This window comes from Pseudorca crassidens, chromosome 3 (assembly GCF_039906515.1).
Source record: "Pseudorca crassidens isolate mPseCra1 chromosome 3, mPseCra1.hap1, whole genome shotgun sequence".
Classification (NCBI taxonomy): Eukaryota; Metazoa; Chordata; class Mammalia; order Artiodactyla; family Delphinidae; genus Pseudorca; species Pseudorca crassidens.
This window is the reverse complement of record NC_090298.1, coordinates 72,787,832-72,808,141: the sequence shown is the minus strand read 5'-3', so window position 1 is coordinate 72,808,141 and position 20,310 is coordinate 72,787,832. Positions and strand designations below refer to the sequence as shown.

Below are 20,310 nucleotides of genomic sequence, written 5' to 3'. Positions count from 1 at the left end.
TACCCAACTCTTCTGTTCATGGGCCCGTGCAGCACACATACTTATGGAGTGTGGCAGGTCCCCAAGGTGCAGTAATTAAACATTAAAGTTGAACAGGAGTAATGATGGATTTGGAGAAACGCTGGTTTGCCTACAGAAGAAAAGCGGGTAGACTAATTTGAAAACGACCTTGAAGGTTTTTAGGAGTTGAGGGTGTTCTGTTTTGCCCTTCCATGTCCCTGATCCAGGACTGTATCACCAATACTATTCTACATATTTCCCATCATTCTTGATGGCTTTGGGCACAAATGGAGTTTACAGCCCCATAATATCCTGTGTGCATCTTGAACACTGCTTATCTGCTTGCTTTTATAATTGGCTGTTCAAGGGCCTTCTCCTGCACTAGACAGGGAGCAACCTGACAACGGAGATTATGTCTTTGTGATCGCTATAGCTGCTGTGCTTCTCACAATGACTGACACATAGCAAGTGCTCAATAAATATCTGAATAAATGACAGCCGTGAATATAATCTTATCTTGCATTCTAACTTAAATTCTTTTAAACGCAGACTTGTTTCTTTATCGTGCCAATGATTCTTACCATCAGTGAGTACTTCATCTGAGAAGCCTGTTGTTACCCAGGTGAGGTAACTGTTCACTCCCTGGTCCTCATGTTAAACCAACATCAAGAGTCTTCTAGTTTTCAGAGCCTAATGGAAACTCATTCTGTCCCAAGACCCACTTGAAGGTCCTTCTCTGTGGCGGACCTGTCCGAAGTCCTAACTTTTATCAGGGCGGTAGATCAGGTAGATCTATATGTAACTTGTAACTAACATCCCAAACTTTAAACAGCAATGCATTACACCCAGGGTGTGAGGGGAGAAAGGGACCGCTGGAAAAATCCTCCCCTCAGTTTATGCGCATGTCACATGTTGCCCTAAATAGTCACCTTGGAAGTCTAACTCACATAATAATCTATGTGCAGTCTACACCACACATAGTGGAATGTAAGAGACAGAAGGAACCCATGCAAATTTAAATACACTAATGAAAGATGTTAAAGTAAACAAATAAGAGGAAGCTTTCATAGATGGGTAAGCTAGTAAACTTTTGTTACTCTTTATTGAAAATAGAAATCATAAAAATAATAGAGCTTCAAAACAGTTATTAAGAAATCCATAGATAATTCAAACAGGTATTAAGAAAGCTAAGTATCTTTATCAACTATACCATTAAGTTTTCAAAGTAAAATGACAAGAGGACTACCATCCTTCAAAATGTCCCAGGTACCACCACAGGAGATAATCTAAAAGTGTCCTCTGGTACAGACTTTCTCAACCATGAGATAATTAATCCTCACAGCTATAATGCATCTCATGCATGAAATAAATTAACTTCTCTGCCATGCATATGGAATGATACTAGTTATCTTCTTGGGAGGATGAAAACAGTTGCTCCAATCACTTTCTGTGGATCACACTGAGAAAGACTGCTAGGTATCTATTTGACCCACAGAAAATCCATGTATTCCTAGCACTCTCACCTGATATGTCGGCAGAACAGTCTGCTGTCCTAGGAAGTCTACAAATATCTTCCCTTCAACAAGCATCCAGAGTGTGTGTGTGTGTGTGTGTGTGTGTGTGTGTGTGTGTGTGTGTGTTTATGTAGCACTTGGAACAATTTCTGGAACTCTGAAGTACTAAATAAGTGCCTGCTACTATCTAGACAAAAATATTTTATCTCCAAATAAGAATATACTTATTTACTTATAATCTGAAAATACTTCAGTATATGTATTATCCAATAATTAGTATGCAGTTTCTAAGGTATTTTCCATGGTTCCATTTAAATATCAGAATAAGACTTTAAACTGATCATGAGATTAACTAGGGCTTTCCTGAAGGAGTTTTATTGGAATGATCAGGAAATTAAAGAAATGCTACAAACCTGACTCTTGACTGACACTGTGTCCACTTTATATCTGGTGCCATCTTTGACCACCAGCTGCCTCTCTGCATCTTCAGTAACAACAGACTGCTTCTTAGGATCAGATGATATTCGATATCCAACAGTCACATCTCCAAATGTTCCAGCAAGCCGGGTTACATTAATTTGGATGAATCTACTAAGGTTCTGCCTAATAAGTATTGACTGGTGATCTGAATACAGGGCAAATACCCCATGTGGGTCATCATTTGCAGAGACAGAGAACCGTGTGATGCATTTTTCTGGATCAAGTTCTGCTCCTCCCTTTACAGAAACAAGCTGAATCACATAAACTTCCTCTATCTCAGGTACATCATCTGGTAGCAAGTTAACATCAAAGCTGGCCTCACTTTCTCCATCAGCAATGGTGAAAAATCCTTTTGTAGATAGAAAGTCTCCAGTAATATCAAACTCACTGCTTAATTCCCAGTAAACCTAAAATAAAAGGAAAAAAACCCCAACAAAGTTATACAATTCAGTATACTGAATCAAAAATCCTTTAAATTAGTTTTCTTCTACTATATACAAAAAAAATTAAGTGTGCATCATTATATTCCAAGTGAAACTTTCCAAGTAGTTAGGTAATTTAGAAAGTATCTTAACTCTTTCAGGCTGTTGTATGCAATTTGCAAGACAGGATTATAAAATTTCATTTCACCTGCTTCTAAAATAACGTAATTTGAAAAGATAAACAAGTTAACTTTAAAATACCAGTACCACAAATACATTCAATAGTGAACCACAGACAATATTTGAAGGTAAAAAGTAAGTAGATAATCTGACATTCACACTGGAATTTGTTTTTGTTTGTTTTTAATAAAAAGAGAATATCGAGGAGGAGCTTCCAGATGGTGGAAGAGTAAGACGTGGAGATCACCTTCCTCCCCACAAATACATCAGAAATACATCTACGTGTAGAACAACTCCTACAGAACACCTGCTGAACGCTGGCAGAAGACCTCAGACCTCCCAAAAGGCAAGAAACTCCCCACATACCTGGGTAGGGCAAAAGAAAAAAGAATAAACATAGACAAAAGGATAGGGACGGTACCTGCACCAGTGAGAGGGAGCTGTGAAGGAGGAAAGGTTTCCACACACTAGGAAGCCCCTTTGCAGGCGGAGGGCGGAAGCTTCGGTGCCGCAGAGGAGAGCACAGCAACAGGGGTGCAGAGGGCAAAGCGGAGAGATTCCCGCACAGAGGATTGGTGCCGACCAGCACTCACCAGCCTGAGAGGCTTGTCTGCTCACCCACCAGGGCGGGCGAGGTCTGGGAGCTGAGGCTTGGGCTTCAGAAGTCAGATCCCAGGGAGAGGACTGGGGTTGGCTGCGTGAACACAGCCTGAAGGGGTTAGTGCACCACAGCTAGCCGGGAGGGAGTCCGGGAAAAAGCCTGGACCTGCCTAAGAGGCAAGAGACTTTTCCTTGCCTCTTTGTTTCCTTGTGCACGAGGAAAGGGGATTAAGAGCGCTACCTAAATGAGCTCCAGGGACAGGTGTGAGCCACGGCTATCAGTGTAGACCCCAGACAGGGGCATGAGATGCTAAGGCTGCTGCTGCAGCCACCAAGAAACCTGTGTGCAAGCACAGGTCACTCTCCACACTGCCCCTCCCGGGAGGCTGTGCAGCACACCACTGCCAGGCTCCCATGATCCAGGGACAAATTCCCCAGGAGAACACACTGCGCGCCTCAGGCGGGTGCAACGTCACACCGGCCTCTGCCGCCACAGGCTCGCCCCGTACCCGTACCCCTCCCTCCCCCCCCCCGGCCTGAGTGAGCCAGAGCCCCCAAATCAGCTGCTCCTTTAACCTCGTCCTGTCTGGGTGAAGAACAGATGCCCTCAGGCGACCTACACACAGAGGCGGGGCTAAATCCAAAACTGAACCCCAGGAGCTGTGTGAACAAAGGAAGAGAAAGGGAAATTTCTCCCAGCAGCCTCAGTAGCAGCGGATTAAATCTCCACAGTCAACTTGATGTACCCTGCATCTGCAGAATACCTGAATAGACAACGAATCATCCCAAATTGAGGAGGTGGACTTTGGGGGCAACTAAAGTCCTTTTTCTCTTTTTGAGAGTGTGTATGTGTATGCTTCTGTGTGTGATTTTTGTCTGTATAGCTTTGCTTTTACCATTTGTCCTAGGGTTCTGTCGGTCTGTTTTTTTTCTTTTTTTTTTTTTTTTAGTACAGTTAGTGCTTGTTATCATTGGTGGATTTTTCTTTTGGTTTGGTTGCTCTTTCTTTCTTTCTTCCTTCCTTTTTTTAAAATTACTTCATAAACATTTTTTTTATTTTTAATAATTATTGTTTACTTTAATAACTTTATTTTATTTTATTCTTTTCTTTCTTTTCTTCTCCCTTTTATTCTGAGCCATGTGGATGACAGGGTCTTGGTGCTCTGGCCAGGTTTCGGGGCTGTACCTCTGAGGTGGGAGAGCCAAGTTCAGGACACTGGTCCACCAGAAACCTCCCAGCACCACGTAATATCAAACAGCGAAAATCTCCCAGACATCTCCATCTAAACACCAAGATCCAGCTCCACTAAACAACCAGCAAACTAAAGTGCTGGACACCCTAGGCCAAACAACTAGCAAGACAGGAACACAACCCCACCCATTAGGAGAGAGGCTGACTAAAATCATAATAAGGTCACAGACACCCCAAAACACACCACCAGATGCGGCCCTGCCCACCAGAAAGACAAGATCCAGCCTCATCCACCAGAACACAGGCACTAGTCCCCTCCACCAGGAAGCCTACACAACCCACTGAACCAACCTTAGCCAGGGGCAGACACCAAAAACAACGGGAACTACGAACCTGCAGCCTGTGAAAAGACCACAAACACAGTAAATTAAGCAAAATGAGAAGACAGAGAAACACACAGCATATGAAGGAGCAAGGAAAAAACCTACCAGACCTAACAAATGAAGAGGAAATAGGCAGTCTACCTGAAAAAGAATTCAGAATAATGATAGTAAAGATGATCCAAAATCTTGGAAATAGAATGGAGAAAATACAAGAAATGTTTAACAAGGGCCTAGAAGAACTAAAGAGCAAACAATGATGAACAACACAATAAATGAAATCAAAAATTCTCTAGAAGGAATCAGTAGCAGAATAACTGAGGCAGAAGAATGGATACATGACCTGGAAGATAAACTTGTGGAAATAACTACCACAGAGCAGAATAAAGAAAAGAGAATGAAAAGAATTGAGGACAGTCTCAGAGACCTCTGGGACAACATTAAATGCACCGACATCCTAATTATAGGGGTCCCAGAAGAACAGAAAAAGAAAGAAACTGAGAAAATATTTCAAGAGACTACAGTTGAAAACTTCCCTAATATGGGAAAGGAAATAATTAATCAAGTCCAGGAAGCACAGAGAGTCCCATACAGGATAAATCCAAGGAGAAACATGCCAAGACAGTTATTAACCAAACTATCAAAAATTAAATAAAAGAAAAAATATTAAAAGCAGCAAGGGAAAAACAACAAACAAGGGAATCCCTGTAAGGTTAACAGCTGATCTTTCAGCAGAAACTCTGTAAGCCAGAAGGGAGTGCAGGACAACATTTAAAGTGATGAAAAGGAAAAACCTACAACCAAGATTACTCTACCCAGCAAGGATCTCACTCAGATTTGACGGAGAAATTAAAACCTTTACAGACAAGGAAAACCTAAGAGAATTCAGCACCACCAAACCATCATTACAACAAACGCTAAAGGAACTTCTCTAGGCAGGAAACACAGGAGAAGGAAAAGACCCACAAAAACAAACCCAAAACAATTAAGAAAATGGTAATAGGAACATACATATTGACAATCACCTTGAATGTAAATGGATTAAATGCTCCAACCAAAAGACATAGATTGGCTGAATGAATACAAAAACGAGACCCATATATATGCTGTCTACAAGAGACCCACTTCAGACCTAGGGACACATACAAACTGAAAGTGAGGGGATGGAAAAAGATACTCCATGCAAATGGAAACCAAAAGAAAGCTGTAGTAGTAATTCTCATATCAGACAAAATAGACTTTAAAACAAAGATTACTACAAGAGACAAAGAAGGACACTACATAATGATTAAGGGATCAATCCAAGAAGATATAACAATTGTAAATATTTATGCACCCAACATAGGAGCACCTCAATACATAAGGCAAATGCTAACAGCCATAAAAGGGGAAATCGACAGTAACACAATCATAGTAGGGGACTTTAACGTCTCACTTTCACCAATGGACGGATCATCCAAAATGAAAATAAATAAGGAAACACAAGCTTTAAATGATACATTAAACAAGATGGACTTAATTTATATTTATAGGACATTCCATCCAAAAACAAGAGAATACACTTTCTTCTCAAGTGCTCATGGAACATTCTAAAGGATAGATCATATCTTGGTTACAAATCAAGCCTTGCTAAATTTAAGAAAATTGGAAATCACATCAAGAATCTTTTCCGACTACAACGCTATGAGACTAGATATCAGTTACAGGAAAAAAATCTGTAAAAAATACAAACACATGGAGGCTAAACAATACACTACTAAATAACCAAGAGATCACTGAAGAAATCAAAGAGGAAATCAAAAAATACCTAGAAACAAATGACAATGAAAACACAATGACCCAAAACCTACGGGATGCAGCATAAGCAGTTCTAAGAGGGAAGTTTATAGCAATACAATCCTATCTTAAGAAACAAGAAACATCTCAAATAAACAACCTAACCTTACACCTAAAGCAATTAGAGAAAGAAGAACAAAAAAACCCCAAAGTTAGCAGAAGTAAAGAAATCATAAAGATCAGATCAGAAATAAATGAAAAAGAAATGAAGGAAACGATAGCAAACATCAATAAAACTAAAAGCTGGTTCTTTGAGAAGATAAACAAAATTGATAAACCATTACCCAGACTCAATAAGAAAAAAAGGGAGAAGACTCAAATCAACAGAATTAGAAATGAAAAAGGAGAAGTAACAACTGACACTGCAGAAATACAAAGGATCATGAGAGATTACTACAAGCAACTATATGCCAATAAAATGGCCAACCTGGAAGAAATGGACAAATTCTTTGAAAAGCACAACCTTCCGAGACTGAACCAGGAAAAATAGAAATATAAACAGACCAATCAGAAGCACTGAAACTGAAACTGTGATTAAAAATCTTCCAACAAACAAAAGAACAGGACCAAATGGCTTCACAGGTGAATTCTACCAAACATTTAGAGAAGAGCTAACACCTATCCTTCTCAAACTCTTCCAAAATATAGCAGAGGGAGGAACACTCCCTAACTCATTCTACGAGGCCACCATCACCCTGATACGAAAACCAGACAAAGACATCACCAAGAAAGAATACTACAGGCAAATATCACTGATGAACATAGATGCAAAAATCCTCAACAAAATACTAGCAAACAGAATCCAACAGCACATTAAAATGATCATACACCATGATCAAGTGGGGTTTATCCCAGGAATGCAAGGATTCTTCAATATACGCAAATCGATCAATGTGATACACCATATTAATAAAATGAAGGATAAAAACCATATGATCATCTCAATAGATGCAGAAAAAGCTTTCGACAAAATTCAACACCTATTTATGATAAAAATCCTCCAGAAAGTAGGCACAGAGGGAACTTACCTCAACATAATAAAGGCCATATATGACAAACCCACAGCCAACATCATCTTCAATGGTGAAAAACTGAAACCATTTCCACTCTGATCAGGAACAAGACAAGGTTGCCCACTCTCATCACATTATTCAACATTGTTTTGGAAGTTTTCGCCACGGCAATCAGTGAAGAAAAAGAAATAAAAGGAATCCAAATTGGAAAAGAAGAAGTAAAGCTGTCACTGTTTGCAGATGACATGATACTATACATAGAGCATCCTGAATATGCTACCATAAACAACTAGAGTTAATCAATGGATTTGTTAAAGTAGCAGGATACAAAATTAATGAACAGAAATCTCCTGCATTCCTATACACTAATGATGAAAAATCTGAAAGTGAAATTAAGGAAACACTCCCATTTACCAGTGCAACAAAAAGAATAAAATACCGAGGAATAAACCTAGCTAAGGAGACAAAAGACCTGTATGCAGAAAACTATAAAACACTGATGAAAGAAATTAAAGATGATACATAGACGGAGAGATATACCATGTTCTTGGATTGGAACAATCAACATTGTGAAAATGACTCTACTCCCCAAAGCAAACTACAGATTCAATGCAATCCCTATCAAAGTACCAATGGCATTTTACACAGAAGTAGAACAAAAAATTTCACAATTTGTATGGAAACACAAAAGACCCCAAATAGCCAAAGCAATCTTGAGAAAGAGAAACGGAGCTGGAGGATTCAGGCTCCCTGACTTCAGACTATATTACAAAGCTACAGTAATCAAGACAGTATGGTACTGGCACAAAAACAGAAACACAGATTAATGGAACAGGATAGAAAGCCCAGAGATAAACCCATGCACATATGGTCACCTTATCTTTGATAAAGGAAACAAGAATATACAATGGAGAAAAGACAGCCTCTTCAATAAGTGGTGCTGGGAAAACTGGACAGCTACATGTAAAAGAATGCATTTAGAACACTCCCTAGCACAATACACAAAAATAAACTCAAAATGGATTAAAGAGTTAAATGTAAGGCCATACACTATAAAACTCTTAGAGGAAAACATAGGCAGAACACTGCATGACATAAATCACAGCAAGATCCTTTCTGACCCACCTCCTAGAGAAATGGAAATAAAAAAAAAATAAACAAATGGGACCTAATGAAGTTTAAAAGCTTTTGCACAGCAAAGGAAACCATAAACAAGACAAAAAGACAACCCTCAGAATGGGAGAAAATGTTTGCAAATGAAGCAACTGACAAAGGATTAATCTCCAAAATTTACAAGTAGCTCATGCAGCTCTATATCAAAAAAACAAACGACCCAATCCAAAAATGGGCAGAAGACCTAAACAGATATTTCTCCAAAGAAGATATACAGATTGCCAACAAACACATGAAAGGATGCTCAACATCACTAATCATTAGAGAAATGCAAATTAAAACTACAATGAGATATCATCTCACACCAGTCAGAATGGCCATCATCAAAAAATCTACAAACAATAAAGGCTGGAGAGGGTGTGGAGAAAAGGGAACCCTCTTGCACTGTTGGCAGGAATGTAAATTGATACAGCCACTTTGGAGAACAGTATGGAGGTTCCTTAAAAAACTAAAAATAGAACTACCATACCACTCAGCAATCCCACTACTGGGCATATACCCTGAGAAACCATAATTCAAAAAGAGTCATACACCACAATGTTCACTGTAGCTCTATTTACAATAGCCAGGACATGGAAGCAACCTAAGTGTGCATCAACAGAAGAATGGATAAAGAAGATGTGGCACATATAGACAATGGAATATTACTAACCCATAAAAAGAAACGAAATTGAGTTATTTGTAGTGAGGTGGATGGAACCAGAATCTGTCATACAGAGTGAAGTAAGTCAGAAAGAGAAAAATAAATACCATATGCTAACACATATATATGGAATCTTAAAAAAAAAGATGGTCATGAAGAACCTAGGGGCATGACAGGAATAAAGACACAGACCTACAAGAGAATGGACTTGAGGACACGGGGAGGGGGAAGTGTAAGCTGGGACAAAGTGATAGAGTGATATGGACATATATACACTACGTAATGTAAAATAGATAGCTAGTGGGAAGCAGCCGCATAGCACAGGGAGATCAGCTCAGTGCTTTGTCATCACCTAGAGGGGTCGGGTAGGGAGGCTGGGAGGGAGGGAGACGCAAGAGGGAAGAGATATCGGGATATATGTATATGTATAGCTGATTCACTTTGTTATAAAGCAGAATCTAACACACCATTGTAAAGCAATTATACTCCAATAAAGACTTCTTAAAAAAACCAAAAACCTTGAGAGAAAACGGAATGTTTTAAAAAAAAAGATATCTAAGATTTCAGAAATTAAGAATTCCCCCCTCCCAAAATCTGTAAAAAATTATCTTCTAAGAATTTTTTTACCTCCAAACCATGAAGTTTCAACTGAAGAAGTAACAATTAATCACCAATACAGGAAAAGAGGTAAGTTTATAGAGAGAGTTCACAAAATATGTTTTGCTAGCAAACAGATAACCTTGATCAGTTCGATGAATATACTCATGATTTACAAGAGCATCTCGATTATATTGAAAATAAAGAATATATGCATATTGATCTATGTTAATAGAGTAATAGATCTAGAGCAGTGATTCCAAGCCATGTTTTCTTGAAATGTTTCAAGGATTCCACAAACATTTAACTCAGTTCAAACAATGTTCTAAACTTCTAAAATAATAAACACATTTAAAGAGGTATATCCAAAAAAAGGATATATTAAGACTATATTAAACAATTTATAAAAATCATGGATAGGCCTGTTCAGTAGGAAAAGCTTCACATTATAGCAAACAAAAAATTACAAAATAGTTCAGTCATTTTCTTCATCATTAAATATGAGAAAGATCTTTTTAACTTAATTGTAACTGAATTTCGAAAGACAGCCAGAGGCTGGTGCCGGCTAGAGAGTCCAAACGTGCTCCAATGAGCCTTCTCAGAGTGTGTGAAAACTCATGTCACTTCAGTATATCTAAAACTTTAACTCTCCAGCACACGCAGTTTCTCTGTTCCTCTCAACCGCAGTTGTTAGGCAAATTACTACTCTACTTAAAAATCAAAGGAAAAATGATACCATAATCTCTCCCAGAGTGCCCTTGACTCTTTTGACAAAGAAAGTAATGATCAGGGGCCCTTCCAGAGCTAATGGCTCCAAATAGGTCTCCTCAGATAAAGAGTCGGGAGCAAACTGAACCACTCCATTTGGATCACCAAACTTTTGTATCTAGAAAGAGAAACAGAGAGCAGAGTGAAAATGTATATAACAGCTATGGATGAAATTACGGTATCCAATATATCAACACACTGATGTATTGTGTATGTACAAGATAAGCTGAGGAAATGAAAGAAACACAATCACGATACTTGGATATAATCCACCTAGCTACCTGATTTTTAAAAACCTTCTTTATTACGTTGATTGTTACCAAAACAGGTAGATTCTTATCCCCCAAGGATAATGGGAATAAGTGTTCAGAAAACTACAATTTGTAGAATCACCAAAGGATAATACTTCAATGACTGAATTTAGCTTTATTCACCTCTCATTTGCTTCATTTAACCAGTTAAGTTTAGCTAACCTCTTTCTACTCATTATGATATAATACAATATGGAGAGAAGCAAAGGCCCTGTGACGGTTAATTTAATGTGTCATCCTGGCTAGGCTACAGTGTCCAATTGTTTGGTCAAACACTAGTCTAGATGTTGCTGTAAAGGCATTTTGCAGATATGATTAATATCTACAACCAGCTGACTTGAAGTCAAGAAAATTATTCTCAATAATGTGAACGGACCTCATCCAGTCAGTTGAAGCTTAAAGAGCAAACACTGAGGCTTCCCGGAGAAGAAGGAATTGTGCCTCAGGACTGTAATTTAGGAATCCTGTTTGAGTTTCCAGCCTGCTGGCCTGCCCCACAAAATTCAAACTCAAGACTGCAACTTCGGTTCTTTCCTGGCCTTCCTGCCTGCCAGCCTGCTTTATGGATTTTGGACTTGCCAGACCCCACAATTCCATGAGCCAATTCCTTAAAAAAAAAAAAAAAAAAAAAACTCCTTCTTCATATATATTTCCTAATAGTTCTGGTTCTCTGGAGACATCTGACTGATACAGACCCCAGACATGAGTGTTTTCCAAACTTAAAAAAAAGGTGCATCTTTCAGTCTTTTTTTCAGTAACCTTGGTCCCCAGTACTTTCTTCCCCGATGGACTGGGTGATTCATGCAAAATATGCTGAACTCGGATCTGATCCACACCATCATTGCCCTAATTGTACAAGTACCATTCTTCCTTCCAACAATCTGACTTGTGACATCTGTGAACTTTTATGTACTTTAATGGCAAAGATATCCAATGCGTATGATATGACAAATGCCTCCTCTCTAAAAGTGCCAAATATCCCCAAAACATCAGGTTTTCTCAGAAAGTGTAAAATAAGTATTTCTCATTATCTTAAAGCCTTTAAAAATTATCAGTTGGGGCTTCCCTGGTGGCGCAGTGGTTGAGAGTCCACCTGCCGATGCAGGGGACACAGGTTCGTGCCCCGGTCCAGGAGGATCCCACATGCCGCGGAGCAGCTGGGCCCGTGAGCCATGGCTGCTGAGCCTGTGTGTCCGGAGCCTGTGCTCCACAACAGGAGAGGCCACAGCAGTGAGAGGCCCACGTACCACAAAAAAAAAAAAAAAAAAAAAAAAAAATATATATATATATATATATAAATAATAAGGCTATGGAATAAATTAATATAACAACCAGAACATCTGACCCACAGGAATTACTATGACTTCATTTGGTCTTATAACTTTAAATTCATCATAAGCCCATAGAGTTTCAACAAATGTAAATGCATTTTCCAATAAATCGTTAAATCCAAAATTTTGTGGGCAAAACAAATTCGGACTTACTGTTAATGTAACATCTTTAGCTCTGGAGTCTAATTTAGCTTCTCCTTTCACAAGTTTAAGTTTAATAATGAAAGTCTTTTCAACTTCAATGTCATCATGAGGATAGACTATCAGAGTGATGCTTCTCACTCCACCTTCCCCATCTCCAAAGGAGAAGGACCCGCTCACCGGGTCAGCGATGTCTCTGTTCTGTGATGGTAAGGCTTCCTGAGAATTGGGTCCGACTATCTCCCAGTTTACCTGCAGGGTGTTTGTTTTTTTAATAGAAACGATCAGCTTTAAACAAAGAATTACTTAGCAGGATATGTAGTATTAAAAATATATATAATACATGTGAAAATTATTCTAGAATATCTCCAGCAAATTCCTATGTTATCAACTCATGTTGTTTAAAACAATATTTGCAAATATAAGCTATGTATCTATAGAATATCTGTTTTCATGAATAGCAACGTCTAACAAGTAAAGAAAGATCTGAATACCCAGTCATTTGTTATCACCACAGGATAACAAAAACATAAAGGTACATATTCTAAATATATATATTAGAGTAATATGAACTTTAAAAATATGAGTACAAACTGTCTTGCTAGTGCACAGCTTCTGTCCATCAAAACCTATTTGAATCAGACTATAAAACCATGTGAAAGGTCTGCTGGGCGTGCAGCAATAAATATACTTAAATTCCTAGTGTAAGAGGAACAGAAATTTTCATAAATTGTTACAAGAAACAAAAATTTTATATTGCAACAAATGCATTTTTTAAAGTTTCTATAATTTAAAATTGTATTCTTTTCATATGCATAAAGAAAGAAAACTGGGCACTTCTCTTTGCTTCTTTCATCAGCATTGGACACAGCTGACCGCTTCTTTTTCTTGAAACACTGTGTCCTGTCTTCCTTGGCTTACATGTTACTCACATAACACATACCTTCTTAGTTTTCCTTCTTTACTTCTCAGTCTTTTTGGCTGGCTCTCCCTCCTCAGATCCCTAAATGTTGGGAGCCCGCGCTTGGGTCTATACCCCTTACATCCCTGTCTACACTCCTTAGGCCACAGAGTTTCAAATGCCTCCAGGTGTGTCAACATCTTTTGAATCTGTGTGCAGTCCTGACCTCCCCACAACCCACACTCGAACTTCCCCCTGCCTACCTGCCCCTCCACTGGGATGTCTAGTAGCTACCTCAAATCAACAAGGCCAAAACAGAACTCTTGCTTTTCCCCCCAAGCTTCGGCATCTCCGTAAACAGCACTACAATTTAACCAGTTGCTCAACTAAAATTCTAGCAGTTATCCTTGATTACTCTCTTCCCCTCTACAAGCCCAGTGAATTTTTCCTCCAAAACATACTCGATGCCCATTCCCATCTGGCCAGCTCCATCTCCACCCTTGTCTGAGCCATCGTCAGCTCTGCCCTGGGCTATAGAGGGCAAGAGCCTTCTAACTGCTCTCCCTGCTTCTACTCTGGCTTCTTGACAACCCATTTTCCTCACAGCAGTTATAAATGAGCTGACAACCTGGTGACACTGACATCATTCCCCTGCTTAAAACTCTCTAATGGCATCCTATTTGCACTTAGACTCATCATCTTTAACCTGGCTTAGAAAGTTCTCTGTGGCCAAACACCTACTGGCCCCTCTGATCTATCTTGTGCTGTTACCCCTTCATTTCCAAGCCCATCCACCACATGGACCTCTGCATACCGCAAACATGCCAAGTTTGTAGATCTGCACTAGCTAATCCCTCTGCCCAAATGCTCATCCCTCTAACAATTACTTGAGCACCTCTTTCTTATCATCTTTCAGCTTTAATATCACACCCTTACCATCCAATCAACAGTGGCCAGCAGGTCACTTATGATCGTGTCTCCTGATTTTACATTCCTGCAAAAAACTTAGTGTTATCAGATCATTTTCTTTTCATTTTTTTGTTTATTGTTTGAAAACTTTATGAGAACAGAGATGAAGCCTGTCTTGTTCACCAGTGCGTTCTCAGGGCCTATAACAGGGTCTGATACATGGAAAGCCCTCTACAAATACTTGTTGACTTTTACCAGAATCCTTCATTTAATTTTTAACTTTCTCTCAAGAGTGTCCTGAGGACAGCTATATGCCTTATGCATTTTTATGTACTTCAAAGGATTTTAGAAGCTGCTTTATACCTACTAGGTAATTAATAAGTATTACTGACTGTGAATAAATAAATGACTATATTTGAGGAATAAGAAAATCCAACAGCATATCTATCAATCCAAATTATTTTTTAAATCATGGGAAAAATAACTCTACCTGAATCTCTCCCAAGAGTCCTCCAGTCCGCTCCAGCATCAAGGGTAAAATCATTGTAGAATTGGGATTAGGAATAGAAATTTTGCTTTGATTGAGAAATCTTACTACACCAAAGGGAGAGTCACTCTTGGCAATCGTGATTCTGCACACTAGGTGGCGCCCAAGGACCGCTCCACCAGTAGCTCCAATGAGCAGGATTTCAATGGGCTCCTCAAATTCGCTGCATAGCAAGAAGGAGCAATTCTGTGAGTCTAAACATATTAAAATGCTTCTAAAATCCAAATAACTAGTCATTTTCAAAATTGGTCATACATATTCAAGGCACAGTAGTCACACACCAAGTGGTAAGAAGAGGGTGCTTAGCTAAAAGCACAAATGATCACTTCAATATTACATAAACTGGGATAGTTATTAGACTTTCTTCCCCTCTTTTTAATTGATTAATGCATTAAGGAAGTGATCTGCAGGATGTTTCCACATTCTGATTAGACTTTTCAAATCTAGAAGAATAAAAATTATTATTTCTTCTTCTGTTTGAGAAAAAGTGAGGCACAATCACAATGGACTCCCAATCCCTTTTTCCCTATCTCAGCACCTCCTAAAGTTTCTCACTCATTTTTCAATGGGTACAAGTATAATCTAAAATTCTATTATCAGTGCAAAACATAGGTAAGGACTGGAGCACAATACTCATGCTTTACATATGCCCATGTTATTTCCAATATCACTAAGTAGTTTTACCTTTCATTGTCATCAATGATGGAAACATTTATAAAACTTAAGCTCTGCCCATGCTGAAAGGTGACTGAACTACCATGCAGTACATAATCAACACCACCAGGAACTGCAGAAGAGCTCTGAGAGATGACATCAGCTGTCACACGGCCGTAAGTGCCATGAAGCCTCACCACTGGAATCATGATCATCCCTACGTCCTCCTCCACTGTAACAGGAATTTGAAATTAATTGGTACGCCAGACAAAGCAAGTGACTTTTATAAGATTCAGTCAAATCAAACATGACAATTAAATATAACAGTACAACACAAGCACTCAATTTTTCCGCAGTTCATTTATTGCTTTAAAAAACAATTAGTGAAAATGTCATGACTTATTTTTTTTTTTAGGAGAACTACAGTATGTCACAAGTTGAAAATTATAGTGAGCAGTGTAAGTTAGAATTTAAATAATCGATTTAATCATTAGCATAGCCATTCTTTCTCTGTGTGCCACATATAAATAAATAACCCTTGCTTTTTTGACAATGCTAGATGAGCACAAAAAACACTTAAAATATGTGTACTCAAAGGAAACCATTCTGGGGGGCTTCCCTGGTGGCGCAGTGGTTGAGAGTCCGCCTGCTGATGCAGGGGACACGGGTTCGTGCCCCGGTCCGGGAAGATCCCACATGCCACGGAGTGGCTGGGCCCGTGAGCCATGGCTGCTGAGCCTGCGCATCCGGAGCCTGTGCTCCGCAAAGGGAGAGGCCACAACAGTGAAAGGCCCGCGTACCGCAAAAAAAAAAAAGGAAACCGTTCTGGATTGTTTCTGCATATTTAACTGAAACATCAGTAATATAAAAAATAAGGTGTATGTTATTTATATCATATGAGTGTTTGAAAACTCCAGATATAAAGATGATTCTGTTACATTTTCAGTTCCTATGAAATCTCCTTGTAAATCTGAAAATGTTTCCTCAGTGCTTGATTTCAACTTAAAATTTCTATTCATATTTTATTTCTTCTTCAGCTATGCTAACATATGTATATTAAAATATCATTTAATAGAGTTCACACTAGCCAGAGCTAAATAGTACTGAACTTACATTGTAATTATAAATGCACTGTCCCAAATATCCCCAAAGATAGTGAATCAAACAGAAATCAGTGAACAAAAAAGATCCAAGTCCCATTTTTCTGCTGGTATAAAAATGCAACCTTTTTTTACTTGCTGTAGACTGAAGTTCACAAAATGGTGATGTTTTCCAGGACTTTACCCGTGAAGTCAATACAAATCAACTCCTAAAGTGATTTCTGATGAACTTAAAAAATGGCTAGATAATGAAAGAATTTCACGGAGGCAATGAAGCCAATAAATTAATTGCAACAAGAAGATACCATGTTTATTTTGAAAGGTATATTCATATTCTGCTTTTGAATAAAATCAGAAAAAGCAGCCACCTCCTTCTACCAGGAGGAAATATAACCATATATTCTGCATTCTGCTTCTACAAGAGGGGAGAATGGGCAAGATAAGGCAAGCTGCTATTAGATACTGTTTCAAGAAAGCATGATTAGGAGTCCAGATACTACTTGCACCTGCGGTCCAGTAAAATATTTCAAAGGTGATTATTCATTAGGAAGTGAATATTCACTGATTTCTAATCACAAAGGAAATTAAGCATTACATAAATTAGAAATATAAGTGTTCGAAATATAAACATTTCAACAATCTTAAAGTTAAACATAATTTCTCTAAATGCCTTATTCCCAACCATTCCACTTTGCCATACAAAAGTGAGATTCAAGACTGCCCAAAGGTAACTCAAAATATATTTTTAAAATAAATATGTAAATATATATAAAGGCATATATAAATACATACAAAGGTGTATATATGTGTACACACACACACGCACGCACACACACACACGCACGCACACACACATGCACACACCCCAAATCAGGAAAACTTGCATACAGCAATTCAAACTGACAATGTCGTGCTGAGGTACTCTAATTCAGAAATTGGTGGCAAATTTATAAGTAACGTTACTGAACCTACCTTCAAAGTCAGTATAACTTGGGTCAAATTCAATGATTCCCTCTGCATTATCATTTTTCATTATGATGATTCGGACGATGGAGATGTCTCCTATTTCAGGAGGCTGATCCACCTGAAGTCCATTTTCTTGGATGGTAAAATCATACCCCCTTTCAGAGTCATAAAAAATAAATAAAATAAATTGAGTATAATTGTTTAGCATGAATTGAAGAAGGGTCCTATTAGCTCCTATAATTTAGTCCTATTAAGCTTTTTCATCCTTTTAAAGATCCCAACACGAAAATACTTTTCTTTTCTGAAATGATGTTTGAAATATATTTCTGTGCTGTTCCCAATTATCACCGCCTGCATAAAACCAAAACTCATATAAAGTTATTAAACTTAGGCAATAGGAAAAGATAATAAAACTATTAGGAAATTGGGAAGAAGTTGGAAAATGAACCTCTGGGGCTAGGAATGTACTGCTGAACACATACTACAGTAATGGGTCACGGAAGGGAATGTACATTAAATTGTAGTGCACTCAAAGATGGAAACCAGCTTGGTTAGAGATCTACAGTGTTAGGTTGAGAGGATTACTTTATTTATTTATTTTTTTTATGGAAGAGAGAGTTACTTTAAGGATATAATGAGTGTCATGCCACTAAAGAAATTTTAAGCTAAACCATCAAGATTCAAGAAAAGATTCCAGTTTCTGTGAATATCAATTAAATCAATGCCTCTATTCTTTCATACAGATGGTAGCTTACTTGTCTAGCAATGTATTTCTGCTGAGAAAGTCTCTTTTAAAGATTGCTATTACTCCCATCAAAGAAAAGTTTTGACTTCCTGGGTTTTACATCGCTTTAATTCCTGAAGCTACCAAAAAAGATGGCACTAAACCATTTTAGTCCTTCCTTCAATTCCCAAATTCTATTTACCTAGTATTTTTAACCTACCCAGTTTGGAAAGGTTGAACGCTCATTAATTAGATTATATACAGGACAAAATTAGAAAACTGGGGGTTAAAACATTAAATGATAAGAGAAACCGTTATCAGTAGTCTGAGATGGATCATGGTTTAGCTGCTTACCGTAACTGAGTATCAAGGCAGTAAACTTTCTAGCAACTAGGCAAACTGGGTTTATACTACTCTCCTTTTCAGATCAAAGGAAGCCTAGAAATTTATCTGGAAGGAAAACTTGTTTCCTCAGAATTAAGCTTAAGTAGGAATTGCCTTTTTTAAAGGGCAGCAGCGAGGACAAATGCCTCAAGCCCCACTTAGTCAAAAACACAGATATAATCTCACACATAATGAGCTACATTTACCAAACTTCACTCACTCAATTAAAACAGTCAGTGACCATCTCAAGTTTTAATACATTTAATATAAGTACAAATTCATTCCCATCGTCAGACACAGAATCATACCTGGGAAATTTAAGAGTTGAAGTGTTAGTGAGCCCACAATAATTTTTCCCAGGGGAATGAGATACACTCTGCCTAAGTCATTCAGTGAAATATTTTAGTTAAAAAAAGCTTTAAAGCATTGCATTAATATCACAAATGCAAAAGCATTTTCATTGCATGCACAAGTAAACTTCCTTTAGGACATATCTAAGTGCAAACATTATTCCAGTTGAAGGTTGTATGTAAGCCATAGGTACAGAGGTGCTTCTTGAGCCACTTAACCTGTAGGTATTCCATCTATTTCATCATGTAACATGTGTTTCCCACCCTTGTTAATCAAGTCACTGCACTAAATCAGAGAATGAGAGGGACTCAATATGGTTAACTCTTGATTTTCAGTGAAAACATGGTGCATTAACTACCAACCATCTTTTACTCAAAATTTTCTCCCCTGCTTTAAAAATGCCATTGGGCAAACATCTACCTCATTCTTCACAAAGAAGACAATATTGTACAGCCTTCAGAGACATCAAGGAAAGAAATCTCTCAGTCCAGCCTGTTCCCTGGTGTAGAGACAGAGATGGAGGAACCAAAATCTGTCCCACCAGCTGACCTTTGACCTAGAGAACAGCTCCTCTCTCTCCTCACCAAATTACTACAAGTCCACACCATGTTCAATTCCCCTGCTGCCCAGAGTGACTTCACACAACAGAAACACATACTTTCAACTTTCAGGAAAAAATTTTATTTAGAACATTGTATAATTAACAGTCTTTGCCACCACTGTCCTGGTCTAGTGTCACATAAATGTGAGACAAAGCAGGGGAAGACTGTTTTACAGTCAGTTCAGTATTAATCCCTGCACAACCTAGCTTTCACTCATCCTTTCTCTCTGTTTTGTTTCCTTTTTCCTATTTTTCTCTTTTACTTTACCTTCCCAGGAGTTCCACCTTTGTAATCACTAGGGAAAATTCCTCAGGGCCTTCAGGAAGGTTGTCATCAAGGATTTCAATGTGCACACTTTTCACCGTCTCCCTCGCTTCAAAGAGGAGCTGCCCTGGTGGAGGGATGAAATCCACGCCGGCCTCGGCTGTCCCACTCACAGCCTCAAACCAGAGCCTCACAGGGCCAAAAGAGCCACCCGAACGGATGATTGTGAGGTTAACCTATGCAAGAAGCAGTTTTTTATTTTGGATGAGTACTCTACCAGACAAGACTTAATTTTGAGTGTCTCTAATCCTATTTACCAGGATTATG

The 20,310-nt window shown here is 38.5% G+C and overlaps 1 protein-coding gene across 1 annotated transcript in view; it reads right to left on the bottom strand.

Moving 5' to 3' along the window:
- ADGRV1 (adhesion G protein-coupled receptor V1) overlaps positions 1-20,310 on the bottom strand; it is a 567,434-nt gene that overhangs the window by 343,237 nt on the left and 203,887 nt on the right. The window contains exons 64-70 of the mRNA XM_067731218.1: positions 19,987-20,219; positions 17,665-17,813; positions 15,623-15,824; positions 14,882-15,101; positions 12,594-12,833; positions 10,767-10,916; positions 1,928-2,401 (exon numbers count right to left, since the gene is read on the bottom strand). Of these exons, the coding sequence (XP_067587319.1) occupies positions 1,928-2,401; positions 10,767-10,916; positions 12,594-12,833; positions 14,882-15,101; positions 15,623-15,824; positions 17,665-17,813; positions 19,987-20,219 (1,668 nt within the window). The remainder of the gene's footprint in view (positions 1-1,927; positions 2,402-10,766; positions 10,917-12,593; positions 12,834-14,881; positions 15,102-15,622; positions 15,825-17,664; positions 17,814-19,986; positions 20,220-20,310) is intronic.